The 22,689-nt window shown below is 34.4% G+C and overlaps 1 protein-coding gene across 7 annotated transcripts in view; it reads left to right on the plus strand.

Moving 5' to 3' along the window:
• Nucleotides 1-22,689, plus strand: part of side (sidestep) — a 90,036-nt gene that overhangs the window by 19,014 nt on the left and 48,333 nt on the right. For 5 of the 7 annotated variants that reach the window (XM_069038075.1, XM_069038074.1, XM_069038076.1 and 2 more), the window contains exons 2-7: nt 1,707-1,839; nt 13,453-13,667; nt 14,325-14,441; nt 15,046-15,252; nt 15,711-15,859; nt 17,099-17,234. In XM_069038075.1, coding sequence (XP_068894176.1) covers nt 1,707-1,839; nt 13,453-13,667; nt 14,325-14,441; nt 15,046-15,252; nt 15,711-15,859; nt 17,099-17,234 — 957 coding nt within the window. Of the gene's footprint in view, nt 1-1,706; nt 1,840-13,452; nt 13,668-14,324; nt 14,442-15,045; nt 15,253-15,710; nt 15,860-17,098; nt 17,235-22,689 lie in introns of those variants that run through there. The other 2 variants (XM_069038073.1, XM_069038078.1) reach the window with 2 other exon arrangements.

A 22,689-nucleotide genomic window follows, 5' to 3' on the forward strand; every position in this document is an offset into this window, starting at 1 on the left:
CTCACCCATTAAAATGTTCAACTGCAGATATCTGAAATGAATTTTAACGAAATCTGTGGCCTGGTAAATTAATAAAAAATAAACAAACACTGATGAAAAATTAATGAGAGCTTTTAACACAAACTACAACTATTTCCAATGTTGGAAACGAAACTTTGGAAACCTCGGTTTGGTTTAATTATTCAACACAGAATAAAAACCAGTTACTCGGAGATCTTGGGACAATTAATAGATAATCCTGGCTATTATCCTTGAACTTGTTCTAGTACGGATAATTGGGGGTTGCCCGCATGAGGGTCAAAAGCTCTGATGCAGATGACTTCAGTCTGAGCCACGAGTATCTCCTCGTCTGTCGCCACTAGTTACAATTTAAATTTATCAATTTAAAATGACCAACCCCCAGAATTGCAGCGCTTTGGAACAGCGATTTATTCCAAGTAATTTTCGTGTAAGGCTGTAACAGAGCACTAGAGTGTGAAAGCAAATGAGAAACTACGTTTCTTGCGATCAGCAGCTCGTGATGATTTAATTTTATTAATGTTAAAGCAACTCGTTTGCAAGGATTTATTATCTCTTAACAAACAAATGTATTATGTTTAATTACGTGATTTTTTCATTTCGCCCAAAGGTTGCATACGAGCTCCATTAACTAATTTAAAAAACATTAATTAATCACGTATTTAATTACAGAGAAAGCTCAAGATTTTTTCTATTAATATGCGTAAAATAAAATAAATAGGTGGTGATATTTGAAAGGCGCTTCTAAAAAATTTAGAAATAATCTTTGTTGGTTTACGAAGAATTTTAATTAAACAAAGTTGTACTCATTTGCAGGCCTTGCTTTATTATTATAAGACGCCGCGAAGGGAATGAGCTCGAGCTGTTTGCTGTTATTAAACGATAATTTTATCTTGTTTTTATGACTTTGAAAAAATTCGTGATTATAGTGCTTGTCTTGAAGTTTTTCAAGTGTCAGAGAGCCGATAATTTTTCATGAAAAATTAAAGTTTCTGAGATTCAAGACTGGATACTTTTAGCTAGTTAGAATATTCAAAACAATTCAATTCTGTTGAATAAGTAACATATTGTAAGCACAGAATACTATCACGATGACAATCTTTACAGTTATGCGGACATAAAAATAATTTGATATTTATAAACGCTTCACAGGATTCGATAAAGCTCGACACAACTTCGACTCTTCTTTAACACAATTTCGTTTTCCACGTGGCCCTTCCATAACTATTCTACCGTATTAACATCACTTGCAACTAGAGGCACAGACAATTTTATAAATAAATTTGGGGGGTTAATGTCCCTAACTAAGTTTTAGAAAACAGTCTGTTGTGTTTTGTATTAATTATTTGCTACCAACCCGTTGGAGTAGAATCAATGGCTTCTAGAGCATTAATTTATTAATACATAAATTGTATTGTAACTAATATACAGATTTCCACTAGCGCCAGTATCGCTACCTATTGGCGATACTAGTTTCACTCATGTTATAAGGCTTGCGGCACATTCAGCTACGTCACCAACACCAACTGCGATGGGACAGTCATTTATAATAACCCTGTATAATTAATATATTAAACGAAACAATTCTCGTTGCTAGGTATATACTAAACAATTTTTGAAAAAAATTTACATTGTTATGGTTACCGAAAATCACAACTGATTGTAACTTCCATTTGTTCTTATTTCAGTGCCGGCGAAAGTAATATGGGCAGTTTTAGGTAAGGAAGCTGAATTACCCTGCGATGTGACTCCTCCTGTACCCAACGATAACGTCAAGATGGTGTTTTGGTTTAAGGATACGAACGGGATGCCGTTATATAGGTGAGTTTTTCACGCAACTTTCAATATTTCATGTGAGAGGATTCCAGCAAATCTAGGAAAATATTGGCCAAACACGCCACAAATTCGTGACTTTTCGATATTTATCTCTACAGTGAAAACGTAAACCACTGGACTGATTATGCAATTTATCTGGATCAGTTCGGTGTAATACAGGTCACCACACTATTCTACTAACAGGAAAAACAAGAAAATCATCTCTACTGTGCAATAATACTGCAGTACTATGATTACGTAGAAATACACGACTACACTAATCACAGTACTTTGGGGACTCTGATGTTATTATATTAACATGTTTTACGTTAACTTTCAAAGATTTTTTTGTTATATTTATTACGAAATTGTTTTCCAGTGACTCTTCTTCAAATAAAAAGTAACAAATGACAGCGTCACTGACATTGCTCGTTAAAAATAGATCTGTTATATTTAGACCCTACTGCTCGAGTATGTAACTATGTTTCTATTACATTTACGCTGTCAGAATTTTTTTTTTGGTATGTCTTGTTACGATGTACTGCACGATTCTCTCTTATTTGTTCATTGTTTCTTATTTATAAGAGTACAATAATAAGATTTTGTATATTCGAAAACAACTTAGCGTTGGATTTTTGAATTTTTAATTTCTTCATACAATTTGGGTATTTGTTTCAAAAGTTACAGTTTGCAAGCAGCCTCAATAATTTTTACGACAGAATTTATTTAAGCAACTTGAAGAGGCATGTTTAAGAAAAAAATATTTTTCTATCAAGCGATATATTCCACTTCTAGAATTGTAGAGGCTGGAACGTATCGTAATATTGTCAAGGCAAAGGAAGAAACATTACAAACAACGAATCATATTATTACACAGAATCAATTATAGAGAACAAGGAACAGTTTCAGAATGTCTTGTTAATTGGCCATGGTTTGATGCTAGCAGAATGGTGGATGATGTTTTAACACAAATTTCTGTTAGTACATCAATAATTTAACCCACAAATTTTGTAGTTTGTATATGGTAGTTATCTAATTACTAAAGGGTTTCCTAACTAAAGTGATTATTATTAATGCCTAGATCAGTTCAGAAGTTTTACAATGTGTCACGTTACCTTCTTGAAATTCAAGTGTTCCAGTTCCAAATACACAATAATTCTAAGAAATAATTAATCTAGGTTAATATTATTAATTATTATTAATATCAGAAAGCGTAAATGATGTATGTAATTTTTGTAATATACAAAAACATCACAAGTAAGATCTTAATTAGTAGGAGAGGAAGGATAACCTTCCTCCAGGAACATAAGTTTTCTGTCAAATATTCCATATAAAGTAACACAGGACACAGGTTTATTATAAATGATTGTCCCATCGAAGTTGGTACTTGAATGTGCCGAACATGAGTGAGACTAGTATCGCCAAAAGGTGGCGGTACTGGTAGTAGTAGAAATCTATTTACTAATTTGTCTAACGTTGCGAGGTTAGCGGCATATACAAAATTTGTGTGGGTTTTCAACGCCAACTGCGATGGGACAACCATTTATAATAACCCTGTACATGAATCATTAATGGCTCTATCAATTTTAAATTGATACTATTGATATTATTAATACTACAATAACTCTCAGTGAGTTTAGGAAAAATATTTGTTTTCGTAAGTACCGGGTGGGGCATCGTATACGCGCACGCCAGAAATCGCGACTTCTAATTAAATAAAATTGGCGAAATTTTATATACCTGACTAATTATTGATAAGGTATATTTGAGAACTTTTTAATTTTTTTTTGTTAATAAATAAGGCCGTAACAGTTTTATTAGTTTTCTGAAATTAACTGTTAATTTACTTACAAAGTTTTTATACTAAATGAATCTGTATCTGCTAGCCCATCAAACCCTGGTGGCACAATTACAAATTTTGACTTGGTTAGTTAAATAATTCGCTTTTTTATTTAAACGTAAACCAGACGGGTGATTTACGGCACAATGGTATAATTTCCCAACAAAGGTATAGCCGACCGTTTTAAACCTTTTTGCCATAAAATTGACAGTTTCCATTGTCACCTAAATTTACGACGACGATAAAAATGATTTTGAAAGTTGAAATGTAAAACTGCGTTTAATTCAAAATCTAATTGGTATTTTTTTCCGTAGATTTCGTAAATAATTATAGGAAGTGAATCTGGGTAGGTTAGTATAAAAATCAGAATTTGACTTTCTGGTTGAAATTTACATTCTAATTTTTTTTGGCTTTGTTTGTAAGTGAAAAATTATCAAAAAATTATGAAATGTACCTTACCAAGAGCCAGGTAAGTCTGAAAAATTTCGATAATTTTATTTAATTAGAAGTCGCGATTTCTCGCGTGCGCGTATACGATGCCCCACCCGGTATAAATTATTATTGCGACAAAAAAATAAATAAATATTTCTGAAGGAATTTTGGTTTAAATTCAAACAGACTTAGTTTTGTGAATCTTAAAAAAAAGTGAACAAATTGAAAATGTTGGAAAATGTATAATTTAATGACACATTCTTTAAGTACGTACAATAAAACAAATGAGTAAAAAAATCATGTACATTCCTTCTAATTGATACTGATATCTGCAATAGTGAGTCTCTAGAACATTGGTCATGTACAAAAGTAAATGTGGCTGTAATGAACGAGTATGATGTTTGACAAGTGGTTAGGTATGCCAAGTTTGGAAATGCAAAGTTTAATCAGTTATTTATTGGTAATTTTACAAGAAACGACACAAAAATTTAAATTTCGATAAATAAGTATCAGTTGGTTACAAAGCACTTATTTTTGAAAGGATTACCTGATAAGATAAGCAAATTTATGCAGGTCGATGTCCCTTCTACACCACAGTGTTTTGTGAGTTTTAAGAAGAGAAGAACGGACGACACAAATGAATCCAGTTTAAATACATTTTAGTTTCTGTGTCCACTCTAGAAAATGGGGATGTCCTGTCTTACAGTTGGGGAAAAATCTGTTAAATGGATCCTCGAATGCTCTAAGACGAATAAGAGAGACAAAATTCAAATCCACCTGTTTTGAGGACGACCTTTCGTGTGACGAATCTCCTGTCCAAAGAAGTTTAGTGGTCAGAACACTATTTTTTTAATAAAGATGAAATAATCTGTCAGAACAAGGTAAATCCGTAACCGGACTAAATAAAGTATTCTTCATTGCTGAGGAATGTGAAAACTTTTTGCAAACGTGTGCTCTTCTTGCGGGACTAGTCCCAAATTGAGAATAAAGGAATTATAATCTGTTTCAAAATCAAAAATCCACCACCTGTTGAATTATGTTGGCAGAAAAAAAGAAATCCCTAGAATAAGTTGCATTTTTTGGATTGGCCCAACCTCCCGCCAAAATTTGACATTGAACTGTTGAGTTTATTTACGTAATACAAAAGAATTATTATGTACAAAAAGGTTTTAGCTACCATATCATACTTTTTGAGTGAAATAATAAAATGAGAATAAAAAACACGATGAACTACGACCAAAACGACTGTCCAACAGTTTTCTCTCATAACCCCACTTTTTTCTGACACTTGCAGACACACTAAAAACAAAAATCGGCGACGTTGTCGGATGTATTTTCGAGGTAGAATGCACTGTTGGTGGATTTTTGATTTTGAAACAGATTATAGGTTTAAAATTAATTGGCCAACCAAGTTCCCGAAATTTTGTATTTGGCAATGAATTAAGTGTTTTCTACACCAAGACGGACAATGTGTACACTGTCATACTCCTAATACATACAAAGGGATTGTGTTGAATAAATAAAAATTTGTTCTGACCAACACGAGCTCTACCTAATGAGCAACTTTAATCCCTGATTCTAGAGAGTAAAGTGGTTCTTTTTCTCCGTTGGGAAAAAAGGATAGCCAACCCAACTTTTTGTGAACACAAAATAACCAAAATCCATCAGAACAGAAATGATTTTTGTGTTCATAAAACAAGTGTCATGTTGACAGTTAAAAATCATTTTAAAACATTCGGGTTTTTTTCAATTAAAATCGTTGGGTCGTGCAATAAATAGTATATACACCTCGGGAGTGTAGGAATTTTACTCCCTTGGTGTGTAATCTACTATTTTTCTGTATTAGTCTAACAACACATAGAGACTTGAATGAAACAAATAAATTAATCGGTAATTAAGAATTTGGCATAGAAAAAATATTTTTTTTACGTTAGTCACATTAAAAATTTTTCTTTCGCTTTGAGCCTAATGGTTCTTTATTTTTCCTTAAAATATATTTTTTCATCTTCATTTTCGTGTGGCTGAAACGTTTAAATATTTTCAAATGTGCTAAATAAAGTGATGTCTATAATATTGCCATCGATAACTTGACATGAGTGTGAATGAATTATTAGGTATTGTAACGGTGTTCCGATGAGATGAGATCTACTGCTGATCAAGATAAACACATTGAACATTGAACCATTTCGCATGACACGGTTGACACATCCATCAAACCGGCCATGCTGAGTCCTCGCGCAATTACCTTACAATGGACTTGAACTATGTGCTCGATATTGTATTGGTTGCCCCCACGAGTGTCGTTCATACTTCCGATCGGATTAAAATTTAATGAATCCTCTCGTCTACAGTTTAACACGTGTGTGATAGTTCGTCGATTTTATTAAGAGGGAAATTGGTTTTATGTGCATTTTTATTATGCATTTCCCGTCCTCCTTTGTTTTAATATTCAACCGCTGGCCAGACACCGATATTCGTTACAATGTGGCGAATTCTTCGCCTTCCAACAATGCGAAAAGTGATGAAACGGCTCTCAATATTTGATGTGCCGCCTACAATGATGGCTTTTGCGAGTTCAGCAAATTACCAAACGCAGTCTCCTGACAGCAGCCAATAAACGCGAATGTTTTATTGTGCTATTAAATAATCCATTACATTTGAATTTTGATGCCGCGAATTGACGGAGAATTTTTTTCGGCCGAGAATCCATGTCGGCTTCCGGCGCGTTCGACAAGTAACAAATTTTCGAATTTGCATGACAAATGCGTTGTAATTATTGCAGATGTCAACGTTTCGAATCGCACCGACAAGTGAATCGAATTGAATTTATATGTGCGATACACCGTTCCCTCAATTTTCATACACATGAAATCTGTCGCTGATCAATATTAGCATTGTGTTGAGAATTTATTTCTGAAAATGAAAAATCGATCCTGCCACGGAAGCGAGCTGTGGAGGATCCGGAATATTTAACGCGGCTCCGGATGTATAAATCAAAGTCCCGGGCCAGTAGAGCAAATTGCTGACTTCACTACTTTCGTACTACAACTGCTGCGAGGTACAGGATACGGCATCGGGGCTGTTTTCCTTGATATAACCCCCATCCGCTTCCCTTGCAGCTGCACTGATTCTGATGGCTTATTATCATAAGAAACCTGGCCCTTGCGGTTGTCAAAACGCAACAGCTAACGAGACAACCGAGCTTTTCTTATTATTTCATCTCTGTATGACGTTGATTTTGGCGGCCTAGACACATCATCCTGAAGCACACTTTCGAAACAGTTCATCATGTACACAACTGCTCAAGCTTGCACTTGGAAGCGCGGTTATTATAAATGTTTCTAACGCTGCAAGGGAAATTTGCCACCTATAATTCTGGTGGACCTATACTATTTAATGTACATTGATGATTACTTGGTTGCCTAAAAACAAGCCACATTAAATAAACACAATTTAAAATTAAGAAATATCACAAAGAACACATAAATCTAGGGTTTGATTAGCTATAGTTGGCATTATTTAATATGTAAATATTTTTGCTCAATTCAAATACCACGCTTGCTTCAAGAAAGGAAGAAAAAAGGCATTCTCAAATGTTTATTATTTATATTATTTATATTATCATGCCTAGTAGAAGGTCCTTTTGTGCTTCGCTCAGTTGCGATCTCGACTTTGTCTCGGTCTTCAATCTTTGGGCTTAGCACAAAAAGACTCACTTCTACTCTTAATGATATAATCTACAATTTTTTTCATTGAATTTGTATTTATTTGAAGTACACGAATTTATGATTAAAGAAATTTAAGCGAAAATTCTCGTTCATCTTTGCGCAATTTTCATAATTTATCGGTTTTCCTCTTAAATTATTGCAAACAAAACTTTTCTCATAATCCGAGTAAGTACTAAAAGAGAAACCATTAAGCAGTTAAATATTAACACCATTCCAAAATATAAAGTTTACTCGCTTTAATGTATTACCTTATTAATAATTCCACAAGTCAATTTTTTTATTGGAAACTAGTCCAGTCGAGACAGAATTCTGGTTAAAAAAATTCTAAAGATAAAGTTTTTTTTCATCAATTTAGTAAGTGCTACACACCTACACCTCCTAGGGAGTCGAAACGTCAAAGAGAAAGTTTTTAGATATTACTGATTTTTGTTCGTCCTACGTGAAACTGATTCCAATATTTTTTATACCTTATTAAATTCTGAACAAATTTGGTTATTTCCAAAATTCATGTAGGACTAATATTTTTCAATATAAAGTTGTTGGAAAATGTGATGGCGCAACTCACGACAAAACCATCCAAATATCGCCACACAGTTGAAATTGTCTGGTTAGATTTTAAATTTTTGGCACATAATTGTGTAGTGAATAATAGCTATTTTCAGTACAAGTGAGCAAAGTAGTGCATTTAATCACGAGGACGGAAGTTGGGCGTCCGAGCCGTAGGCGAGGGTCCCAACCGGACAAGTAATTAAATGCACATTTGCTCATGTGTGTTGAATCTGATTTTTTCCATGATCATAAAATAGAATCGCGGAATTGAAATTTCGGGCAGCATTTTTTTGTCACCTTTTGAATGTTCAGTTAATTGCAGTGAGTGTATTTAAATCATCGCTTTCACCTGCTGCCTACCCCTTATTATGCCTCAAATCACTATTTTTTAATGTAAATATGTAAATCACATAAACTCGCAGGCACAAGTTGGGGAGCGAATGCACACACTTTACGTATCACAGGACTAGCTCTAGTATATTCAACGGCAGAATATTGTTGCCCTGTCTGGAAGAACAGTGCACACGTGAACAAAATAGATGCTCAATTGAATACCACACTTCGAATAATAACGGGTACTTTAAAATCTACTCCACCACCATGGCTACATGTCTTAGCGCACATTATTCCGTACGATATTAGAAGAAAATACGTAACAAAACGAATTTGGGATAAATTTCAAAATTCACCGAACATGTACTCCATAACACAAGACATGGCAAATTTACCACCCTTTAGATTAAAATCGCGTAAACCACTTTGGAAAGAAGAATTTCTCATGGAACCATTTTCCAAATCTGACTACTGGAAAGCAGCCTGGCAAGATGTAGATATTTTCAATAAAAATCTAATTGAGGATCCTACAAAACAAATTCGGGGATTTGACCTACCTAGGAAAATCTGGTGTAAATTAAATCGTTTTAGAACCGGCCATGGCAAATGCAATAATATGCTGTTTCACTGGAACATTCGTGAAAACCCTTCTTGTGAATGCGGTGCAGAAAAAGAAACCATCCAACACATTGTGGAAGAATGTCCCCTTACTAAATTCCAGCAAGGTTTCTCCAAACTCCATCTACTTACCGAAGACGCCCTAAATTGGCTACAACAAATTAAAAACATATAATTTACCATAATTATTTTATGAATTTCGAATTTTAATTGTAATTTTCCTTCATACGAATATATATATACAGAGTGTCCCCAAAAAAGAAGACGAGTCCATAACTCCGTTATTTATCGGAAGATTTTAATTATCTGTACACCAAATTAAATGGTTGTTAATAGGCTACAAAATGGCCTAATAAATTCTAGTATAGCCCCATGGGCTTCAAGGGTAAACTGTCAAAATATTTTTTTTCAAATGGGATTACATATATTTTTTTAATAATTCTGATAGAGATTTTTATTCTGAAAACAAAAATGTATCACAAGTATACACTTAAATACCAAACATTCACAAAAAAAAATGTAAACAAACGCTACTATCGTCTATGTTCCATTTTGCGCTAAACATTGGCGGCATTTCTGCGCAATCCCACATGTTATTATTTGTCATTTGTCTTCCGAGCTACCTTAATTTGGTTATTACATTGTAACGCAATGCATTTTGATAGCCTCTCGCTTGGTGTTCGTCATTTGTTTCAAAAGTCAGTGTTATTTTTTTTATGTGAAGTTATACTTGTGATACATTGTTGTATTCAGAATTAAAATCTCAATCAGAATTACTAAAAAAAAGTATATAATCCCGTTTGAAAAAAAATATTTTGACAGTTTAGTCTTGAAGCCCTTGGAGCTATACGTGAATTTATTGAGCCGTTTTGTAGCCTATTAACAACCATTTAATTTGGTGCATAAATAATTAAAATCCTCCGATAAATAAGGGAGCTATGGGCTCGTCTTTTTTTTTTGGGGACACCCTGTATATACAATGATAAAACATGACAAGTGTAAAAAATGAGGTTATATTAAGGTAAACTGTACATACTGCATCATTATTTTTCATAACTATTAAAATCACTGAAATACTTCTACAAAATTAGCCCAACAGGGAATTCAAGAAAACAGTTTTTCACAACAAAACGTGGATCAACAAAATCCCAAACAAAAGAGGTTATGTTGTTAGGCGTTGTGTATTTGTGATTGGTTTACTGATTTTAGTTTAATCAGTGATACCAACACATAATGCATGAATTTTTCCAGAAGTTTACCCCAAGCAATTTCACGTTTTTTCGTCAATTGAAATATAAATAACAGGTTAAAAATGTAAGTCAAAAAGAAGACAAGCTTTAGTTATTAATATTCAGAAAGTATCTTAAAAACAGATTAAAAAAAACTTTCAGTACAACATATTTGGCGCCCTCTACCGACAAACTCGCAAAACATTCACTTTGCTCACTAGTGAGAAAATATTTTTTCTCACTAGTGAGCAAAATGATCATGGGAAAAATTCTTTAAAATGGTGTTAGAAAATTTGAAATTATTCGTTGAATTGTAAAAGTTGTAGATGTTCAAATTTGATATTAAGTACATAATTTTTCCCGAAAATTTTCGTTATTACTCCAAATAAAAAAAAACAATCATGCATCTATTGGGATTTGTATTTTCGATGAAATGATGCTTCGATAACAAAATTACCTCATGGGGGTAGTTTCGTGCTTCAGTTTGTTTCTGTAGATGTATTTTCTACCTTACGATCCGTAATTTATTTTTAGCTTGTCTACCACATTGGACATATACGACTCCGAAGAAGCAACTGAGAAAATTTTAGTTATTTCGAATCACTCGTAAAGTGCTCTTACAGGATGTTTTAGGACCTATAAATATATTTTTAGAAAAGCGAAGACATTACTTCTCTTTCTATTAAGCCATTTATATTTACGAAATGTGTTGAAAATAGAACGCCAATTGAAAAAAAGCATCGAATGAAATCGTTGGTGGTCTTTATTGATGAAAATGTACGAAAAACCATTAATATTAAAATGCACAGGTGCACGTCAATTGCAAGCATTTTACACTTCGTTCGCACCACAGTTAAATACTTTCTGTGGTTTCACAAATAGTCGAGCAGTCTGCGTGTTTTTTTACAAATTTATTACTCTAAAGCTTGTAAATTGAATCGTTCTTGGTTTCATTAAATACCTGCGAAATTTTACTTTACCGTTTTCATTTTGCGAATTTAACGCAATTTTTAAGCTGCACTTACCACGGTTTGATTGTCGGTGTTTTATGTCCGAAATTTATGATGGTTGCAGAAGTAACTGTGACGGTTATGTGTAAAACTTTAAAATATGGTCTAAATCAGTGCAGCCAGAATAAAACGTGGATGAGGATGGGGAAACGATTTATTTTTAAACCCGAGTTCCTGTCGATGCTGACTTTTCCAGGTTTCTTTCATCTTGGCCAACAACTAAAACATCGTTGTCGTTTTTCGTAAAGACTCGATTCCGGGTTTTCCCGGACTTATAAATAGCTACAAATGAAAATAGCTGTAATTGTGGTTTTTTATTAAAAAGCAAAATAGGGCACAAGATGAATCGAAGCTTTTTAAATCGAGTATGGTTAATTTATCTTCTGCAACTTGCAACTTCTTTTTATCTACTTTTAGATTGTTTATCAGGATATCTTCAGAGTACATAAATTGTCTTCTCGTAAATGATAATCAGCGGGAGAAATCATAACAAAATTTAGAAATATTTATTAAGTTCTATAATTACTTAATTCACATAAAAACAATGTGCTCACTTTGAAATCAGCGTCTTTGTAGATATTTTTAGTATTTTTTTATCCACAACTGTGACATAAATCTCACTTATCCCACTCATTTCAGCCGTATAATGAATTGCTTTACAGTACGCTGTACGGTAAAGTAAATAATAGAAGAAACAATGTAATTAATATTTATCTGCTGATTTTTTTACTATGTCTGAAAGCGGATTTTGATCTAAGTATTACTATTTACTACTTCACTATTCGCAAACTTTCAATAACGAAAATCTAAATTTTACTCTGTATTTAGATCGTTGCTAAGACGTTGATATGCTTTTGAAACCAATCATTGTCCACATTTATGTTGATTTTACATTAGTGGTCATGGATAAAATGCAATACGATTTTACATCAATATGCTCACCCTCGTTGTGCATACTTCACATCTGTAAATTCATGGATTTGTGACAATTCTATGAATGGAACTTGAGGAATTGTACCACGAGATTGCATTTATCTTAGTTAACAGTACAAGACGCACCACATAATGATTCAATAGTAAAAAATATGTATCAGAAGTACTATTATTATGCTGTAAGTTTCACACTTTCCTTTTGACTTCTGTCTGGGAGAGGACAGTAAAAAGAAAAATACGAATTCTTTGCCTTCTGTAAGTCATAGTTCTGATCTTGGAGTTTATGACAGTTTCTTTACCACATCTTAAAAGAAAGTAAAGCATCCGCCGCAATATTTATACGATTGAGTATAAATCACCCACCAGTGGGTATTTGAAATATGGACTTGGGGGACTTTAGCCGAATCAACTTGCAGAATGTTTCCCTATTCTCACACTATCAAACCGAAGTCTGGATGACGTGTCATATCGAGTTGAAAATTTATCTGATCTTCTCCAGACAGTTCGGATGCATTAGGCTAAAAGCACAGTTGCATCAAATTTTCATCGTAAAGCGTCCGCCACTGCACCGTACTTTATGGAAAAGCGCACGTATGCGAGCAAACGCGTCAAGGATCAGTCAAAACTATAACTCACAATGTCACATTTGTCACTGATAGAAGCACAATCTGCACCCTTCCAGTCTTTTGTCCCTCGACGCTGTCCGCAAAAACTGATACGAGTTTTACGTTGTGTTTTGACAATATTGAAAATGATAAGATGCTAATGAAGAGGAATTGCGCAATTTTTTGGTGGAGCTTTCGTTAAAAATTATTTGTCATGAAGTTTGGCCGTTAATTTACTTCCCTTGCCGAAAAAGTAAATTAAATATAAAGTAGCGAGTTTTTATTTGCTCGTAACTCGACATTTGCTATTTATCTTTTTATCAATGTGGTTTTTGCTTGCAGCTTAGATGCCCGGGGCGGGCCGCTCCGTGAAGCCTCTCAGCTGGCAATGAGTGATGACCTCGGCTCCCGCTCCTACTTTATCAAGGGCGATCAACCCTCCAAAGCAAGACTCAAGATACGCAACGTTACCATACACGATGCGGGTGTTTTCAGATGCAGGGTGGACTTCGACAACTCCCCCACCAGGAATTTCCAAGTCAATCTGACATTAGTAGGTCAGACTTGTATCTATTAAAGAAAAACTTATTTATTTCTGGGGTCATTCCCAGTGGCGACTCGTGCCAGTGGTAAATGGAGGCAGAGCTAATTTCTAGAAATCAGATGCCACATAAATAAAAATACACTAATTTAGAAAATTTACATGAAACGTCTCAGTTTATATAGTTGTCATTGGTGTACTAGAAATAGAAAATACATCTAAAACTGAACAAGCCTTCTTGCAAGTTTTTATTTGTCATGGAAGAGATAAACACCTTCACAGCCGGAATAAGGACACGGCACGAAGTGTGTCCCAAGACTGGCTTAATTCGGCTGTGTGAACGTCCCGTTGCCGTGGTAACGTTGTAAACATAACGTTCTCAATGACGCGTTATATGGTGGTGCTTCTGCAACTTTGTGGCTGGCGGCATCAAATTATTTCACGGCATGCTCGAAATAAAGATTTGCTTTCTATTTACTTATTTCCTATGGTCCCTGGTACTAGCCACCACTGGTCATTCTTTCTGAAAGAGATTAATTTGGTTGTTTTACGTGGTATTAAATCAGTACATTAATTTTATGTGCACGTCACTGGTTTATTTGGATGGCCCCACTCCCATTAGGAATTAGGTGGAAGAACAAATGTTTATCTAAGTTTTGTGGTTGCGTTTTAGAGCAGCCATCTGCACCCAGAATCTTTGATGCTGAAGGTCACGAAATTAGACAAGACAAAGATGCAGGACCGTTTTTTGAGGATCAAGAGCTTTTCTTGGAGTGTCAAGTCAGAGGGGGTAGGTTTGTGTTTAAGAAACTTGTTCAATGCGGATTTAAAACCCATTGTGATCTATTGAACCTTAAGGATGAAATTTGCAAAACATTTTTTTTATTTTTGTTTACTTTGTCGATTTGACGTAACCCGAATTTAATTAAAAATAAAAATAAACAAAGGACATTTAAAATATCGAAACATTAAACGCATTCTATTTTATTTAAGAGTATCTACATATTTTTTATAATGAAAATCACCCCAGCAATTAGTTATATTGTAAATGAAGAAAGTGTCATTATTACATATTATTAAAAAGCATTCAGAATGTATAAATTTTCTAATGAATTTTTATATTAAAGCGCTATTAAATAAAAGCACTTCGTAATTTATTAAATGTTTCGCAATTTATTGTATGTTTATAATATTTCACATTTCGGAATCGTAAAAGTATGTACGTTACTTGATATTATTATTATTAATTATTAAAGAAAACTAAATATGCTCAAAAAGAAATTTGATGTAACCAACAATTTGCCAATATAAACTTCAACTGTTGAGTGAATATTGATAGAACTTGTAACGTTTTTAAGAAAGACAATTTTTCTTACAGGGTTTTACTGTTTCAGGCAATCCACGACCTTCATTAATTTGGTGGTACAACAACACGATCCTCGATAGCGTAGTGGACTCCCGCAAGGATTCTCCCATCACTGTTAACCAATTAGTAATTCCGCGTGTCCCCAGATCATACAAAAAAGCTCACTTCGAATGTAGAGCATCATCGTCCGACATTGCAGGCGACATAGTGAGAATCGTCCCAATCACAGTTTTTTGTAAGTACGAAAATTTAAACAAATCATGGAAATTGTCAATGAAAATTTATCGTTTCCTGTCGAATGCACTTTTCAAAAATTGGATGGCTTTATGTGCGTAATCCACCTGTGCATCCACTATCGTTGAAATGATTATTCAAGCCTGGGAAATAAAAGTGTATCGATTAGTGAATAAAACAGAGGCAAATATAATATTTAACTTCAAAACTTCAACAAATGCAATAAACGTAAATTTCACATTGTTTCATTTCCCAGCGGTACAGTTTGGTATCAACATCGCAGCGAAAGCTTCAGGGGTGGAAACGAATAAAATTCTCAATGTGACAAATTTATCTTGAATTTTGCCCTTAAAAATAATCAACATCGAAAACTCACCGAGGATAAGTTTGTTATTTAAATGTGGAAAACACAATGAAACCAGTGTTTTATGGAGTGAAACAGGTGTTTTTTCGTTCCAGTGAAACCGAACAAGGTTAAAATAGTCAGCCCCAACGATCTGCTGTCGATACGCGAGTCCCACGATGTTAAATGCGAGACTTCCGGTTCTTTCCCGACTGCAAAATTAACGTGGCTACTAGATGGAAAACCTATTAGGAATGCTGTTACGGTAAGGAAGTTTAGACGCCCAACAACGTTAATTAGATAAGCGTGTTGCATCTAAGTCGACTTTCGAACAACTTGCAACAAGTATGTTGCACTTCTAGCTTAAAAGGATTTCAGCTTAAAGCTTCGCAGCGAAATTGTTGAATGTGTCAGATGTAACAGAATTAAAAAGGGTTGAAATAGTGTTTCAAAGTACAAAATGATTACGACCCAATCTTAAGTAGGTACTCTGGATATTATGTATACTTAAATTGCTGTGAATATCTAACAATTACACATGCCAGTCAACAATTACTTGTACCACAAAAATTCATTGTGTTTCTTTATTATTGATTATAAATACTCGTTAATTGAGACAACAAGTAATGAAATTGAAAATTCTCTCATGGGCTGTGACCTTGGAAATATCTGCGCGAAGGCGCAGCGAAAAATCTGTAAATGAAAACCGAAAACATCGACTACTTTCAAATTGAAATACAAATTAACGAGAGAGAAAGAGAGGAAACTAACGTAACGAATTACAATGTTTTCCGGTCGGTTTGTAGCGCCTACTTGAGACCGAAATTCGTCGTTTGCGGAGATGTGACTCATAGCCCATGAGAAAATCCAACACCTCTACCTACTTAATAGTTTTACTTTTACATTTTGAGGTCTACAACTATTGAAGATGCTTCGAGCTTGTTAATTAATTAATTTCCCTTAATTTCTAAGAGTTTTTTTTAGTGGACACTGAATTATTTAATTAACTGTAGATGTACTGTTTTTTATAAGATTAAATTTCATGGTTACTACTTAGTTTCACAATGAAATATTAAAAATGTGATCAGTTGAAATTAATTGACTTTGCACCGGACAGTTCTAAAACTTTATCATAGTTCTGTTATCCTATTTCGTCTCCTTGTTAGAGAAGTTTCTAAAATAAAATTGAAAATTTTCTGCTGTTGAGAGATATCAAAAAGTTTAAATAAGGATACGTAATAATAAGTATATTTTTGCATAGAACTATAGATTTGAAAATCAAGTTGCGAAGATGGAAACACTTTTTCATCGAGCTTTTGCACTCGAAATTCCCACACACTCACATTAACAATTCAATAATTTATTGTATGATTCCGCAGTTGTTGTCATAAATTCTTGTTTACCAGTTTGGTAAAAATAATTCAGATGCAGCTGCGGACTTTTCATTATTGTCGATTAAACATTGCTGATTTATTTTTATTGGTGCATCTGTTTCATGTTGCAGAAAGCAACTGATTCCTCTAGCGTCATATCCATGAATGTGGTGGCTGACGACGACGGCAAGGATCTCGTATGCCGGGCGGACAATCCTCGATTCCCTGGAGGATATCTCGAAGACAAGCGACAGATACATGTTGCATGTAAGACTTTTTATTTTTCTCGCTCTCGATCGGTTACCACCTGTTCAAACAGCTTGGTTTTTGCTTAGCACAAGACATCTCAGTTCAATGGAATAAAGGTGTTGTTCTATTTATTTCACACAATAAAATTGTTCCATTGTTCCATTGCAGTTCCAGGGCAGTGTCCTGCGCATCTCTTTCTAAAACAGATAATTTCTTCCAAACTGGGCCGTCTAAAAAATGTTTATTCTTAGGATTCGTTCAATTAAGAGAAATAAATTTAAGACAGGAAGATTGGTCTCATAAATATATTACTATATTTTGACATAGACTAAATTTTTATTTATTTTACTGAGTTCTCAAATAAAGTAGCTCTGGCACATATTGTGGCAATAAATTGAAGAGTAAGTGCAACAGTTTCAAGTTTTTTTGTAAGCAGTTGCAGAATGATAGATAATTTATAAATAAGTCCTTCCTTATCTGAAAAGTTGTAGTTCAAAAATAAAAAATTCAAAACTATTTAAAATTGATGCCTTGGCAAAATAAATATTAGATGATTTGGAACGGAAACTTACAATATTTTTTGTCATATCCTTCTAAGAAATTATTGTCAACATTATGCGCTTCCCGGCAAAGTAGGAAGACAAAATTTACCTTTAATTAAAAGAACTTTTAACAAAGAAAGTGGAGTTGACGCATTTTAACTTTTCATAAGTAGCAAGTTTGGATGGAGTAGTATCGCAGAGTAATATTTCCGTTAAGTTTGGAGTGTGGTATCAGCTCAAGTTGCAACATTTTACGTGAATAATTCTCACAGATTCATTACCAAATTGGGCTAGTATCGAATTTTATTACTCCCGAGGTTTATGCAAGTACTAAATTAAAGTTCTCGGCCTAAACTCATAATTCCGAGATGAGGTTTCCAATAGTAAACTACGTAATGACAGAGGGAGTCCCATATTTTCGCCCCATTCGCAATCTGTTACACCACAATCGTTAACCCCGCAGACGTCAGGGCTGCAACCCTCCGCGGTATGTTTTGTAATCGTCGAATGACATCGAATTAAACGTGTCGGGGCTGTCGCCCAAATAACTCCCCTATTTAATGAAAGTTTGCAAAGAGCTCAGCAAAATGGACGAGGTTTCTATTAAAACAGTTTAGTAGTAGCAAGAGTAACGTTGCGGATGTCTTTAACAAAGCTAACTCGAGCTTTTTCCCCGTGAGACATGCAATGAATTCGGGATGACCCTGGTTTTGGAAACCGAGCATCACAAATACGGCTGTTTGTATTCTGATCGTTCGTCCGCCAAAGTTTTGTATCTTCTTAACTCCAAGATGGTGTGTAATCACTTTAGAGGTGGGTTCAACAGTACGACGGAAACATCACTTTAATTGATTTAGAGCGGGCCATACTTAAGGCACCTTAAATTTGAATAAATTTTCATCTTTAACGCGGATGAAGGAGGCGGCACGTCGCACAGGCTCAAACGTTTCTTTTGTTGGAGGATGCGGAGAAATGGGATCAATAGTGAAGAGACATTTACACTTGCATTAATTTTGGGGGCGGTTTTGTTGTTCACACAATCGGACTCTCAAATACAATAATTCGTCAACTATTATGTACGTTTCTCGTTTGTAGAATTCAGTTTTGTAAACCGATCAAATGGTATTCCTCGACCTCTTTTCGCTTGTTTACCGTTTCGTTAATAGGTACAGTAAAAACAATTTACCGGGTCCATGTCGATTGTTATCGACAGAACAAAATAGCAGAATTCTTATATGAATACGAACGCGGAAAATATCCAGATTTGCTTTGCAAATGTATTGTGGGTGGCATTTCAAATAAAATGTAATACCTATGTATTACGATTTTTTTTATTTTTCTAAAATTTTCATCTAAAAAATATTTTTTCATTTGCTTTGCTACCTTTAAATAGACCCTACTTGGTTGGAAAAGTTATTTAAAAATCGGTTTGCATTCCACGTGTAGCATCGTTTACCGCCCGTGCCTGTAAATGCAGATTTAAAGCACTTCCATAACGAGATGGTGGTCAAATTCAATCCACTTTCCTGTCAATCGATAGGAACAAAATCATTTTATTAACCTCCCCGACATCAAAATTTATATTTCATTATGAACAGTATCAATCTTTTGGTGCGTACGTGCTTTCACGGAATAATGAATATTGACAGCAATTAATTACGTCGTTTGGTCACGTCACATTTTTGTGACCCCATTAATAGTATATCTCCTATTCGAGATACAACGTGATAAAAATACGAGAAAAATGGGTGAGCTGTGAAACCGAAATTCCAAAAAGCATTACTTTTACACCGGTTCATAATCGGGCAACATTTAGCTGGGACGCAGTTAACTAATTTATTTAATAAACTCGTCATGCACGAAATCGGGACTAAGAGCACCGTAATGTATACCTCCAGTAATCCAGTTAGCTGTGGTTTCCATTTCAGGACACGGGCTGACCTAACATTTGTCACAAGATCCGAATGAAACCGCAAGGACTAAACTACCACCGAGCTTACCTTATTCCTTATAACGCATTAGGATTACTGCACGTCATTTAAGAGAGGGTCACAGGACTCACGGGTCGAGCTTGGACGTTGTTTGAAGGGAGCACTCGGGCGTTCTACTGAACTAGATCCGAACAAGAATGACCTCGAAATTTGACACAGAAATAAAACACTTTTTACACTCGTTGCGTTCGTGCGTGTAAAGTTCCTACTTCTAAAAGAAATATAATGCTGCATACATTGTATCACTAAGCCAGAAACGGCACGTTTGTGAGTGCGAGTAAGCATATGCGGGCCGAGGCGACATCCGAGGCTTGCAAATGCGAGTACTCGCAAATTCAAATTCATTTTATTTACTTATTTTAATTATTACAGTCACAGAACAAAACGTGAAGGTATTTTTGTGTTCAGAAAATGCTGTAGAGTTTTAAAAGAATATTTATTGTCAATTCTGTCAATGCTAAATGCTTTTTAACGATATCCTTAAGATGCCTAGAATTAGTTGTGTAGAGAGCTACCTACTTTTATTGTACCGATTTATTCATTCACTTACCGTTCAAGACTTGCAGAAGAATGAAAACGTTCAGGTTCTAAAGGAATTGAGAGATTAGTTAATAAATTTAATAATCTTATTTATAAATTACTATTTTTAATAATCATAAATTATAATACAAATCATTCTAAAATTTCTTTGTAATAAGTGGAGACTGATGAGACCTTGCAACTCAGTTACAAGAAGCACATTTACCGTCTGATAGCTTCGCACGGTTATTGTTGTGTCTTTTTCCGGCTCCACCATATGCTTCTGTTGATAAAACTTTCTTTTTAGTGTTGGACTAAGGACTTGGCTGAAAGTTGGAGTTTACAAAACGCCAAGTTTTATCAACAGCAGCACACGGTCAACTCGACAAAGCACGATGAATATAGAAAGTGGGCGGTAAGAAAACGCGATTACTGCTCTAGTCCTTCATATTTTGTCGAAGTTTCAAGGTTTGCAGTGCCGAATTTTTTAACGAAAACATGTTTTAAATTTGAAGATCCACAAACAAATCTCAATAACTACCGGGTGCGGAACCCCCAAATAATCACGGCTTATAATTAAAATTGAATAAAATTGATAATACACAAAAGTGTATACAGTGAGCGGCAAAAGTATGGAATAAATTCCTTAAAAATTAAACAAAATTTTTTTTTACAAAAATCTTTGGACAGATCAATTTTAGTTTATAAAAATACATGTTTTAGTACCAAAGAAAATTCCAAGCAGTCATTTGTTTTCGAGTGATGACATCATCGATAGTTTTTAAATGGAAAACCCCTTATTTTTTTTCTTGATTCTGATAGCTTTTTTAATTGTCTCAACGCCAGTATAAAAATTTTGTTATTTTACATAAAGAAATTTTTGAGAAAAAAAAGTTAGTTTCTTAAATAATTGCATTTTTTCACGATCGGGAGTAGAAATCAACTTTTCGGATGTCAACATCGTGACAGAAGTAGAGCATTTTCTCCCTAGGGAGCAAATATTTGCAAATATTTGCTCCCTAGGGAGTTTTCATTTTTTTGACAGTTGTGACAAAAATCTAATGGGAGTTTTCATTTTTTTTGACTGTTGTGACAAAAATCTAATTGTGTTGTCAAGGCAACTACTAATTCCATTAAATTCATCGAAAGATGACAACTCATTTGTCATCATTTTTTTATTCTTAAAATTTGAGATTTTTGTGCTGTTTCTACTCCCTACCGTGAAAAAAATAGTATATATACTTCTGGAGAGAATGCTCATGCATTTCTCTCCCTCAATATATAATATACTATTTTGTGTTGATCAAATGATTTATGACAAAATGGTATAATTTGTCAACAAATGCATCAATTACCTTTTTAGCCTCTTATTTACAGCTTCATTATAAATGTGAACCGAGCCAGCCCGCTTCTAGGATACTGCTACCAGCTCCAGACAAATCTTATTATGCATAATTCACGACCATTTAATTACGCAGATCATCAATAAGAGCTACTTTTGATTTTATAACCCAAAACATTTTTTTCGGAAAATTCGGGGTGAATCTCCTCCATACATCAGTGTAAAAATCACAATTAGAAGATTTTTACTAAAGTTAGTTATTTTTAGAATAGCTTTATTTAATAACGAAAAATTTGAAAAAAATTAATAATGTTCCTAATGATTAAACTATTACGTGTAGCAAATTTGGCAGCTTTTGTTTAATTAAAAGTCGCAATTTTGGGGCTGGAAGTTAAACCTGCCGCACCTGGCACAATAATTTAACACTGCAAGATGAAACTTCATATTATTCTCTAGAGCTTGACGAAATCTTTTGCAAGTTTCTACGGGGGAACAGGATCTGGGTCATGAATTAATTTTTATTTATTTGTCAATGAAGGCGGCGACGCCTGATCTTAAATTTTTATCTAAAAAATCTGGTACAATTTTCAATTACAATTTCTTTATATTTGGTTATTCGAGTTTCCCTGAATGCGCTGTTGTTCTTGAACAATGTTTAATCGAAAGTATCGCTGCAGGATTTTGTATTTAACCGACGACAAATTTATTGAGTTCAGCCGAGAAACAAAATAAAATTAGCATACCCCAGGCGTTCTGATAAAAAATGCAACACTTTGATTAACCCTTGTTAATATTTTCGAGTTTGTTTCGCTTCAAGTTTGTGGCAACTTTGACATTCTAATCCCTTGTCTGTATATGGGTCACTAATTGCCACCCCAAATCGAAATATTGGGATTATGTGGAAATAAAGGTCACGCTTGCAGCTCCCTAAACCCCACCTTCTCTCTTACCACTGTCAATCACCAACCGCTCTTGAAACGCGGTCTATTTTGTTCTTATCACTGATTGACAACTCAATGTAACGAGCATAAATTTTATTTTTATTTGAAATGTTGTCATTTTGATTTACAAAGGTTTGG

Source organism: Tenebrio molitor, chromosome 2 (genome assembly GCF_963966145.1).
Source record: "Tenebrio molitor chromosome 2, icTenMoli1.1, whole genome shotgun sequence".
In the NCBI taxonomy this organism is placed as follows: Eukaryota; Metazoa; Arthropoda; class Insecta; order Coleoptera; family Tenebrionidae; genus Tenebrio; species Tenebrio molitor.